The sequence below is a fragment of the Narcine bancroftii genome, chromosome 3 (assembly GCF_036971445.1).
Source record: "Narcine bancroftii isolate sNarBan1 chromosome 3, sNarBan1.hap1, whole genome shotgun sequence".
Lineage (NCBI taxonomy): Eukaryota > Metazoa > Chordata > Chondrichthyes > Torpediniformes > Narcinidae > Narcine > Narcine bancroftii.
In genome coordinates this window covers 203706812-203719338 of record NC_091471.1, presented here as the reverse complement: position 1 = coordinate 203719338, position 12527 = coordinate 203706812, and the positions used below count along the sequence as shown (strand labels likewise).

At 37.5% G+C, this 12527-nt stretch overlaps 1 protein-coding gene across 4 annotated transcripts in view; it reads left to right on the top strand.

Moving 5' to 3' along the window:
* Positions 1-10965, top strand: part of slc10a7 (solute carrier family 10 member 7) — a 199254-nt gene extending 188289 nt beyond the window's left edge. For 3 of the 4 annotated variants that reach the window (XM_069926356.1, XM_069926357.1, XM_069926355.1), the window contains 2 exons: positions 6223-6368; positions 9339-10965. In XM_069926356.1, coding sequence (XP_069782457.1) covers positions 6223-6368; positions 9339-9383 — 191 coding nt within the window. In that variant the 3' untranslated portion in view covers positions 9384-10965. Of the gene's footprint in view, positions 1-6222; positions 6369-9338 lie in introns of those variants that run through there. The other variant, XM_069926359.1, reaches the window with a different exon arrangement.
* Positions 10966-12527: the final 1562 nt, after the last annotated feature.

Sequence of the window (12527 nt, the reverse complement as noted above, 5' to 3'; positions counted from 1 at the left end):
TCATCCTCTTGAGATGGCTAAAATCTGATGAAGCACTGCCTCTCCTCTGACCTGTAATCTTGTAGGCTGGCTTTTAATTCAGCAGCTCTGATAGCAATTTTCTAATCTTCCACTGAAAGGATCAGCAGCTCCTTTCTGCTGAGATCAGATGTTACACCTTCGTTGGATCCCAGAAGAATGATTTAAGCTGGTCACTGTTTCCATGGTGGAGAGCTCTCCTACATTGGTGCCAGGCCCCTTTGTGATCCTTAACTTTTTGGCAGACTTCTCACTGTACCGACTGTTCTATTGTACATGCTCATCAGCCCGTTTCCATACTCTGCCCAATCAATTTCTTCGGTTCTGGAGCAGAACTTTGTCACTGATCTTGCTCTCAAGTAAGTTGGTCCCTGTGCTATCCTTTCCTTACCCTGTCCTGACTGTAGGCTACTCATGCTATTGTTTCACCATATAGAGATCCTAACTATGGTGTCCTTTAATTTGTATTGTAAAATAGTATGATTACATTACCTTGTGTCTATGTCTTAATCATCTTTTCCCTCTTCTTGAACTTTTTGGCATGTTGCTTTACTTGGAAATTTAAATTCATAAAGGCACAAGGGTAAGGATATAATGGGAGAAATGAGGTGGGTGATGGCATGCAAAGTAAGAAGAGTTTCTTTCTTTGGCTTGGCTTCGCGGACAACTTACAAGTGAAAGAATTGCACTTTGGAGCAAGTGTGGGTGAGATGCAAGAAGTAATATTACATCAGAAGGTACCATTATCTTTCATTATTTCAGTCCTGTTGTTTGTGGCATTCTTTGCAGTTAGTGGAGATGAAGATATCTGTCCTCTACTGGTTGGTTGCTGTCGTTGAGAGAACAAATTGAATTAATGAGTCCTGTGCAAAGCTGTTGGTGATGTGGTTATCTTGATTTAACAGCTGGCAGTTTATGGTAATGAAGCTAGTACAGTGCTGACTGCTTAGAGTGAGCTGACGTTTATGAGGTGACGTTTGGTGCGCCATCTGATCGTTGGAGATCATTGCTGGGCGTGTAATGTGGATTCTTATGCTGCATCTGAGGCTAATGGTGCATTCGTATGAGGTCATTGAACTTTGTACTCAATCTAAGTCCTTGAAACAAAACTCCAGGCCTTGATATCCAGGGTTATCTTCACATATTCCCTTCTGGTTCTCTTTCTATGCATGTTATCTTTCCAGCTTTGCATCTTTAACCCACAATTCGCCATCCTTAGAAGTGTAATTAACTTTAATAAAGGGCATGCTTTAATTGATGTTGGGTAGTTATTGTATTGGCGGTGCAGACACAGAATATTGCAATTGATGTTGATACAGTCTTTACAAAGAACAGCTCATAAACAGGCCATTTCCCCCACCATCATAATTAATCTCATCTGCTTAAGTAAAACACAAAAGTCTGCAGACCCCATGGTTGAAGGAAGATGCAATGCTGGAGAAACTCAGCAGGTTAGTGTACTTTATTTCGTACACCTTAATAAACGGCTCAAGCCCAAAATGTTAGTCACGTATTTTTATCTTTGCTGTACAAAATATGCCATTTGATCCGCTGAGTTCCTCCAGCATTGCGTTTTTAATCTCATCTGCTTGCACTTTTCTGCACATCTATTCCTTACACATACATGTGTTTGACTAAAATCCTTTCTTTTCTTTGGCTTGGCTTTGCGGACGAAGATTTATGGAGGGGGTAAAAAGTCCACGTCAGCTGCAGGCTCGTTTGTGGCTGACAAGTCCGATGCGGGACAGGCAGACACGATTGCAGCGGTTGCAGGGGAAAATTGGTTGGTTGGGGTTGGGTGTTGGGTTTTTCCTCCTTTGCCTTTTGTCAGTGAGGTGGGCTCTGCGGTCTTCTTCAAAGGAGGTTGTCTAAAATCCTTTTAAACATTGCTATTTTGTATCTGCTTTTATCATCTCTCCTGGCAACTTGCTTCAAGCACTGGTATATAAAAAAAATTACTTAACAAATCTCCTTTAAACTTTTTTCCTCGTAGTTAAACCTATGCCCTCTGGTATGTGACACCTCTGGAAAAGACCAACTGTCTATCTATGCCTCTCATAATTTTATAATCTTCTATCAGGTTGCTCCTCAGACCCTGATGATCCAGAGAAGATATCCAAGATAAGCCCCTCCTTATAGCTAATACCCTCAAATCTAAGCAACATTATACTGCATACTATCCAAAGCTTTCACACGCTAAAGATAACCTACTTGTCTGTTTACAGAAGAACCCTTCTCAAACTTAAACAACCTTTGTGCAGTGTGCCAACCAGAGTTGCAAGCAATATTCCATGTTTGGCCTAAGTTGCGTTTTATACTGTTGCAATTAAAAAAAATGGCAGCCTTGCTGGAACTGCTGCAGTGGCAGCGCTGTCACTGGAGTGGAGACGGAAGTGCGTAGTCACGGTGCTGCTCCAAAGGATTCCAATGACATCAGCTCCATACGGGCATTGAGCGGCCTGTTAGAGGTGCTGGTGGTGTTTTCAAAAATAAAATTCTGCAATTGCGGAGGTGTGTGTCCAGAATGGCGGTGCCTGTCCTCAGCAGCAGCCATGAGGAGTTGCAGACACCAGGGAGCAGTGGACTGGCACAGGGCACCAGAAAAGGGGGAGATCACCCCATGTTGAGAAGCATAAACAGGAGGAAAAAAATGCAGGAGGGGGACCAGAGCAGGAAACCAGTAAGGGGCTCATCTGCTGAGGGACCCACACAGTGCAGGGCTGGAGACTGGCTCATGGGAACTAGGTACCACAGCCAGGATTCAAGTGGGTGCTGAGGACAAGGAGGGCTGCTGAAGGGCCTTGGGTGCTGAAGTCTTCCTGGTTGTGTTGGAGGTTTGGATCTGGAGCTCGGGTTGCCAATGAATTGAACAGGAGTCTGCAGCTGCAGAGGCTACAGGACTGCTGGAGGCAAATGCATGGACACTCACTGACTCTGAAGGGACTCTCTTGCTTTTCTTTCTCTCGTACTGTAAGGGGTGCCAGGCGGTACTAATGGTGACTCTTTGTCTGTCTTTCGGAAGGCAGAAGGTAATTTCATGTAATATTACATGACAATAAAGAAATCTTGAATCTTAAATAATGTCTTCATAACTTTTCTGCTCATTGCCCCTAATGTTGAGGGCAAGTATGCCATATGCCTTCTATACCACTCGATGTATCTATGATGCCACTTTCAGGGAGTGATGAACTTCCATCCTGAGATCCCTCTATACATCTTTGTTCCTGTATTTTGCCTTTTACAGTCTACTTCCCTCCTGCATTTAACTTCTCAAAGTGCAACACCACACTTGTTCACCTCAAACTCCATCTGTCGCTTCCCTATCCAAATTTCCAACTGATCCGTTTCTAGGATTGCTTCTCAGACTGGGTGGCCTGTGATTAGTGGTGTGCTTCAGGGATCATTGTTGTTTGTTGTCTATATCAATGATCTGGATGATAATGTGGGAAATTGGATCAACAAGTTTACTGATGACACTAAGATTGGAGACGTTGTGGTCAGTGAGGAATGTAAAGGTTAAAACCTTGTGTTTTTGATTTGTAGTTAATTTTATGACTATCCCTTTGAGTAAGATGTGTTTGTAGTGTAACCATAGTTAATATGATGTCCTATCCGAGTGTACGGGGAGCTTGCTCTAATTCCTCAAAGAATCGTGACAGAGATGTAAGGTCAAAATACTTTTCTTTGAATTTATTTTATTTTATCTTATTTTCTTAATTTTGGTTTCACTGCTTAAAGAAGAATATACATCATTATACAGTATGCTTTATTTACTCAAGTTATGAAAATCTCAATGCAAAGTTATGCAAAATGTTTTATCAACCAATTAAAGGCTACATAAAGCAGCAATTATGAAATTTGATTTATTGGAATATTAAGATAGTAATTGGGAATATCGATGCTTACATTTCTGTGTAGATGACATGTTTTGAAATTGGGAAATACTAGAACTTGGAGACTATGCAGAGGGATCTGGAACAACTGGAAAAATGGGCCAGAAAATAGCAGATGGAATTTAATGCAGACAAGTGTGAGGTGTTGCATTTTGGAAGGACATATACAGTAAATGGTAGGGCATTGAGAAGTGCAGAGGAACAAAGGGATCTGGGAATACAGATACATAATTCCCTGAAAGTGGTGTCACATGTGGATAGGGTTGTAAAGAAAGCTTCTGGCATCTTGGCCTTCATACAGGGAGTTGGGATGTTATGGTGAGGTTGTACAAGACTTTGGAGAGGCTGAATTTGGAGTATTGTGTACATAAAATGAAGAGATTACGGAGTAGTTCACCCGAAGTAACTCCCTGCATTAATTAAGAGATTGCCACCAAGTTTTTTTTAAATTTCATCTGAAAAGAGGGCAGCAATGAAAGAATTCAATTGGACACCTAACAGAGAAACACTTCATTCAGTTTAAAATGATTGGCAGGTTGGTTTATGTGCTAAAATCTTTGAGGGGTGTTTTCATCTGCAGTTGAAAGAGCAACCAAATAATCTAATCTTCCAGGAGAGTTTAAGTCTTTTGTAAAAGAAATGTGTGGAAATATAACCAATTTAGTCAAACTGAAATTCAAATGTAGAATGCCAGGATGAAAATCCAGAACAGCACATTTATTAAATAAATGTAAAGATCTCTTACATATTTCAGTAGACATTTGAAGGCCCAAAATCAAATTTAGTACTTTTTAAATAATCAAATGAGAAGGAAAAATAATTCTGCCAGATAATTATTCAGGATCTCCTGGGAATATTTGCCCATATCTTGGTTGGAGAGATGTGCATTCCATCACAGGTTATAAAGGAGAGTGGGGAAGTCAAACAAGTTATAAAACAAGAAGAATACTTATTTGGGTTTAACCATTATGCCATTTATTTGATGGATTGCACTAAGGGCTTGTGATGTAATCCAGAAGTAATATTGAGATTATATTTTGTTTGATTTCAACAGTTTCGGATCACCATTAACATTTCTGAAAATATATTATTCCATCTGGAATTTGAAATAAAGTCAAATACAGTTGGAGTAAATTACCACTTTTATTTACTTTGTTTTCCTGTAGAATGCTTCATTTCAGGGTATAAAATTGCAGTTATTCCTTATGGAATAAAATGGATTGTCACCTTCTGTTTGCTGAGTTTTAGAAAAGTGAACCATGCATGACAAGGAAATATTACATGCTGTACATTAGTCATTTCCCATTGGGGGAGTGGGGGGGGGGGGGGGGTAACGTGCTGAGAAAGTGCTCCATATCAGCCCACACTTAGTCCTTGTCTAAAAAAGTTCCTGTTATAAATTACATTAGAAATGAAAAATCCATTTAAAGTACATGCCTACCACTTGCTTTACAGCCAGTGCATTGTAATTAATTAATCTTTTATAAATACTTACTATGTGGGAGCACAGAGCTTCATGAATACATGGATGGAGTACTGTCATGCACGCCAGTATGTCGTCATGAAAGCTCACTGAAGTTCTATCACAGCAAATTAAATCTGATCACAATGTCTTCGATACAGTTTCTAAATACACATGTAACACATAATGAAAAGCTTTAGAATCCTTAATGAATAATTAGGAGCCTTGGAAGACTGTCCCTCTTTAACTTAAGTTTGCATTAAGATCCCGCAGCATATAATTCGCAAGTAGTAAAGAGGAACCCTGGCATCAATTGGCTCGACATGATTGTGGGGACAGAATTTTTTTTCTCTGGGACCAAGAAAAGATCAAAGCTTCAACTGACCCGTAAGAAAATGTTCACAGCCTTTTTTGAATTTCTTTCCAGTAGGTTGCAACAGATCATTTAAGAACATCTACTGAGGCTGCTCAAATCAAAATAAGAATTATTAGCATTTGTGCAAACTACTGGGCACAAATGGAACATGTTTCATCAAGATCCTATTGAACTATTTGAATCATTTTACAAGGTTAAATAAGGGTTCATTTTTTTCCACCCAGCATTAAGACCATCCATTTGAAACTCCAACTCAAATGACAAAGAAGGTACTTGTTGAAATGGTGCTGTGTTGCCATTTTCTTTGCACTACTGTTTTGTTCACATCTAGTGGAGAAATGAAAATTATCTTGTTTTCAGTGCTGTGAATATGAAACTGAATCAAAAATTATCACTTTTTATATGTTTTCAAATATTAAGATTCAAAAACTAAGGCAAAACCTAACAATTTTACATCTACTTTCTACACACAGGAATCCCAATGTTGAAGATAGTGTTCTCAGGTTATGAACATTTATCCCTCATCACGGTTCCATTGCTCATCTATCATCCCACCCAGATTCTGCTGGGCGGTCTGTTAGTTGGAACAGTGAAATCCTGGATGATCACTCATCAAAAAGTAAGGCTTTCTGAACCAGCTAAGTAACCTGTATTAGGTTCATTAGAAATGTATTCTTTATGTAACAAAAGATTGCTGTAAACATTTACTTGCTTTGGCTATATTTCATTTTAACATAGTTCAGGTGGCTTTAATATGCCCCTGCTTGTTTGGTGTAACGTATACTAAGTCTGGTTCCATTTCTGGTAAATTTTCAAATACCTTGTATTCAAATATTCCATAAATTTTACCAGCAAAAATGTTGATGATTTCTTCTTATTGCTACTGTGCTTCTGAGCTCATCTCACTCCCACCTTGCTTCCAATCAGAAGTTAAAATTTTATACTGCAGTACACCACCAATAAATCAGGAAACAATGCTTAGGGCAAGCAACAAAAAAAAGTGCAAATGCTGAAATGGAGAAATTAAAAGTGTGAAGAACTAACGACCTTGGGACTTAAGGGACTTTGTTAGCACTAACACAGGAACAGCAATGGAAAATTCACCAGACAATGGTAAATTCATAATAATAGGTATTTTTTAATTAAACTATTAATAACATTACATTTCTTACTTAACTCTAAATTTAACCCCACTATGCACAAATGTAAAATGGAAATGTGTGTGTGATAAAGTCTCACTCTGAAAAGTCCATTTTAAAACTTCAGCATCATTTTAGTCTTGCTTGAAGATCTTAAATTCTCAGTTCAGAAATAATTACAAAGTGCTTTTAAACGTCACATCTTCAGGCCTCTTTACTCACACCTGCCATCTTTCCAAAGAGACAGGGAATGTAGCTATTTTCTTCCAGAATGAATTCACAAACCCAGACAAGGATTAAATGAAGTGGCCAAATAAAAATAGACCCAGTAGAATTCTGTCCTCTTTTCCAAAGAGACGACAGTGGTCTTCCTTATTTCAAAAGCTACTGATTCTGTGTTCCCCTTTTCCCAGGCGTAACACATAACAAACAACTCCTATTCTGGTTACGGTCACTTAACACTGTCTTTCATAAGGTTTCAACCCCTGTACGTCACAAGGTTTTGACTTCTGTCAACTCCAAACTGAATTGAACTAAAAATATCTGAATTTGATAATATATTTGATGATGTGACTATTTACATCATCGATGAAGTCAGTTTCAATTCTTTCAAATTATGTGATCAGTTGGAATTTTAAACAGTTGCAAACCAGTTTCTTTTAAACCATGTGATCTTCATGCCTTTGTCTTGTTGATGACAAGACTCCGAAAGATACCTCACTTCTGTTTCAAAGGCTTAAGTATATCACTCACGTGGCTCTGAATTTCATTTCTCTTATTCAAGAGGCCTTAAATTGTTTATTTTTAAAACAGATGGCTTCCTTCAACAATTCTTATTGAGTACTTAGATACTTCAGATTTTAATAATGCAAACACTCCATTGTTCTTGAATAATTAAGACCCACTTCAAATCCATTAGCTCTTTCTTTCCAGGCCGTGTCGACTCCGAAAATAAACACTCTTTCTAAGTCCAATGGTTCTCTGTAAATGTGATTGTACCAGCCCACAACTAACTTCCTAAGTATACATATCTAGATAAAATATAGTTTAACATCAAATTAAAGATTAACACAAATCTAGGATACTCTGTAGATCAGACCTGGGAGGATCAGTAGGAGAGAAAAAAAGAACAGAAGGAGTGTGGGTTATAATTCAATATTCATACCTTTGGGTTGTAAACAAGACTAAAACCATGAATGTAGCATATTTGGATTCTCAGGAGGCTTTGGATGACACACAAAGTTGGTCGTCAAGGTTAGGGCACAAGAATTTAGGGTAGTATATGGATTGAGAATTGGTTATCAGGTTGAAAACCAAGAGTGGGAATAAACAAATCCTTTTGGATATGCACACTTTTACTAGTAAGCTCCTACAGAGATTGGAGGTTGTGCCCCTACTGGTAATATATATCAACATCTTGAGACCATATGTATGAGTTGATACTGAGCTTGATGGGATTTTGAGTACGGAGTGGAATCCAGGAAAATAGGCAAATCGAATGAGTGTAAAGAACATGACAGGTGGAAAAATGTGAAGGTAGCTCCTATGGTGCGCAAAACAGAAAAGTGGAATAGCTTTTAAATGGTGAGAGATTGAACAAGGTGGATTTTCAAAGGGACTTGGATGTCCTTGTGCACATGTAATTGAAAACCAAGATGCAAGAGGATTTAAAGTAATATTGAAATTGTAGAGGAATTTTATGAGACTACACCTGAAATATTGTGCACAGGGAATGTAGTGAGGATTCACTATACCTGTTCTAGGAATACCATGTTTGTTTTCTTTAATGTTTAGTAGAATCAAAGGTGATCTCATTGGAGCATACAAAGTGGGTTGACAGGTTGGATGCAGAATAGATATTTCCCCTAGTAGAGGACTAAAACCAAGGGATACAATTTCAGAATTAAGGGTAATCATTTCAGAATGAGATAAGGAGAAATTTCCTCACACACTCAGTGGTAAATCTTTGAAATATAGAGGTTCAGTCATGGAGTTCATTGGAAACAGAGGTCAGTAAATTTCTCAAGAAATTTTAGACAGCATAGCCATGATGAGTTGAGGGCTCTGTTTGTGTGCTGTGACTAAAATGTATGAGTAGAGCAGAAGAATGGTATTAAGTTTTAGGATCAACTACGATATTGAACAATGACAGAGGAGACTCTAAAGACTGAATGGCCTTTTCCAACTCCTATTTCCTCTGATTCATTAACTGTATAAATTTAATGCCTGAACTTCCACAAAACATTTCTTTTGTAAAGATTAAATAAAACTTGGCTTTGGAAATGCAATGTTTTTCAGTTATTTGATAACTGACAAGTATAATGAAACTTTTAAGTTGAACCAAATCTTAAAAGGCCTGTCCAATTGAAATCTCATGGATGTTTATAGTACAGAAAGATAAAGCTGATTAGCTGTTTGATTCAAAAATTATATAAATGTATTTCTCTCAGTCACAGACACCGAACCTCTCAAGACAGGTGAAGAATCCAATATAATGTTGGTGAAATCTTATATTTTGTATTAATGATGATACATAACATGGAATGCACAGTATGTAGAACTATTAGAAAATGATTAAGTGAACATTTATGGCTAAGAAGTTTGCCTTTATGTACAATTTTGAAAATATGAAGTGCCTTAAGAGTAGAACACAATTTCTTCGTTTATTTTCTGAGTACACCAGAACTTTTGCACAAATAAGAGAGGAAACCTCCAGCAATGTATCAACATATGGCATAAATAACAGATTGTAGCATTTATTTTTTCAAAATGTTGTTCAGGTGTCAAGTATAAAGGGGTTTCTTTATGTTTATGTCCTGTTTTTCTTAAATAAATTCAAATGTTCTATTGGATATTTCCATTTGCGTTCCCTCAAGTCCCCACCAACCCACCATAACACTTTATCTGTAATGTTATAACATTAGTTGCCCTCTTTCTGCATTAAATTCACCAACCTTTTTGTCTTTTGTCCCATGAGAATTCCACAGCATGTTTGAGTGCTGTTCTGGTGGGCAAGGGACAGAAATTAACTCTGTTAGTGTCTGTTCCCATTAAAACCAAAGTGCTTGACATTAATTGAATTGAGGGATAGTGAATATTTTTAAGTGTTTTTTTGCCAGATTGATGGTAGTCAAGGCAATTAATGGAAGGCCTCCAATCAAATTGCATCACCATCCTTAAATCAGTCAGATTAATGTATTCAAATGAGGCATAATTAAAATCAAAGAAAATGTTATTGTTTAACAGCTACTGAATGTGTGAAATACTGAATATTCCATATTCATTCAATTGTGCAGCCTACTGCAGACTCCGCTAGATCCTCTTTGGATGAATTAGCATATTTTTTTCTGTTTCATAATGGTGTGCCAGAACTTAAATTTGACGAAACAATATTGTGTTAGTTGATGGAGAATCTTTTTACTGTCAAATGAAAGCATCTAAGATTCTGGAAGCTTGAATATCATTTTATGTTACCAAATTAATGTAATGTGAGAAGCTGCATTATTTTATTTTATGTGCACTTTTTGATAACATAATTTATGAGGTTACAAACTGAACTAAAATAGGCCAGTGGATCCCTGCCACATAAGTATAATCGTTATCACCACAATTCTTTTCAAGAGTTTACATGTTCATTTATTACCTGGATACTTTTTATGATTCCATTATAAATTCTCAAATATTAATGGGCCATTAGTGACATAAAATTAGTCTTAGAACAAATTAGATCAACTTTTTTTTTGCATATGTCTTTTTTTTTGTGCTTAAGTCTTTGGTTATCAAGTTTTTGGTTTCTTTTCTGAGTTTTTTTTCTGATTTTGCAATTGTTTCTTAGCATCTTCAATATGTATTTACTTTTTGGTAGGGTAGGTCTCCAGTGAATAATGGTATCTTCTGAGAGATGGTTAAGCATCTGGAAATTATTATTTGTGAACTATTGTTATTAATATGTTTAAATTTCAATGACCATCTTGGAGAATATTATTGCTAGAACCAATTTATTTTATGTATTTATTCAGGTTGGTTGTTTTCATTTTCACAAGGTTTATTAATAAACCAAAATTATTCTACAGATCATTCAAACTTTGAAATTTGTTTTTTAAAAAAAGTGTTTGTTTGTGTCAAGAGCATATGAGTTGACATTCTGACTATATAGTTCATCATGATGAGATTAGCCAATAGATACACAATTTTACTTCTCACACAAAGTAGATGATGCACTTATTTTAAGTTTGTTAAAAATTTTGAAAATGAATTGCTGATTTCCATCTTAAATTTTTAGCTTTATCTCTCAAACCTGACTGAATCATTAGTCTTTGTAAAGCTGTCTTTATAAATTAATTTATTATAAAAACAATATAAATGAGTAATAAAGAATATATTTTACGATTATCAATTCAATGCAAATACATTGGTAACATCGCATGCAAATAGTTGTGAAACAGAAGATCAAACAAGGAAAAAGTTTGAAAACCACTGTGTTAATCGTACCTAATGGACTCGTTATGTGCACGGTTTCATAACCCCAAAGAAAATGAACCAATGACAATTTTTCTCAAGCAAAATATATCATTAACAATTGAGTCTAGAGCAGTGATTCTCAACCTTCCCTTCCCACTCACATACCACCTTAAACAACCCCTTACACAGAGCACTTATGGCATAGCGATCACTCAAGGTGGAATGCGTGTTTAGGGAGGGCAGTTGCTTTAAACTGTGCAGTGTCCACTTTGTTGCTTGATCTCCAGTGTCCAAAAATTAATTAATCATGACTTTTAAGAACCCAAGTTCCTTGAAAGGTAGAGGCTACCAAAGATTTGTAACTTTGTCTGTGAACTCATTTTTCCTTTCTTTAGCCCTCAAAGACTGACTCCTGAACTTGAGGCTGTCCCTCTAGTTCTAGACATTGTAACCAGAGGAAACAGCCTCTTGCCATCCACTTGTTCAATCCTGTCTGGTACCAGTAAAAACACACAATAGTGGAGAAACTCAGCAGGTCAAACGTACTTTATATAGCAAAGATAAAGTTACACATAACCAATGTTTCAGGCTTGAGCCCTTCATCAAGGTATGAGAAAAATGTAGATAATCACAAAATGGTGAGTGAGGAGGAGCAAGGGGAGGAGCAGTCAAGAGATGATAGGTGGATAAGGGAGGGAGGGCACACCAGCAAACAAGGGGAGGGGAGAAGGCTTTTTTAAGTGAGGAGGGAAGTGAGTGGAGAGTTAAGGGAAAGAAGACAGAGGGATGGGGAAGAGAGGGAGAATGGGGAGTAGGCTAGCATAAACTGGAGGAATAGAGGTTAATGCAATTCAGTTGGAGAATGCCCAGATGGCAAATTAGGTGTGGCTCCTCCAATTTACAGGTTGTCTTGGTTAGATAGTACAAGGCCATGGGCAGACATGTCAGTGTAGGAGTGGGGGACAGAATTAAAATGGTTGGCAAATGGGAGATCCCAGTCACTAATGCAGACAGAGCAAAGATGCTCAACGAAGCGATCTCCCACTCTGTGCGCCCAGTCTCTCCGATGTAGAGGAGTGGACGATACCTATGGAAGGCAGAGAGGGAAAGAAAATGGAAGATGTATCTGATGGTGGGAAGCTGATGAGATGGTAACATTCTCCACATCTAACACATAA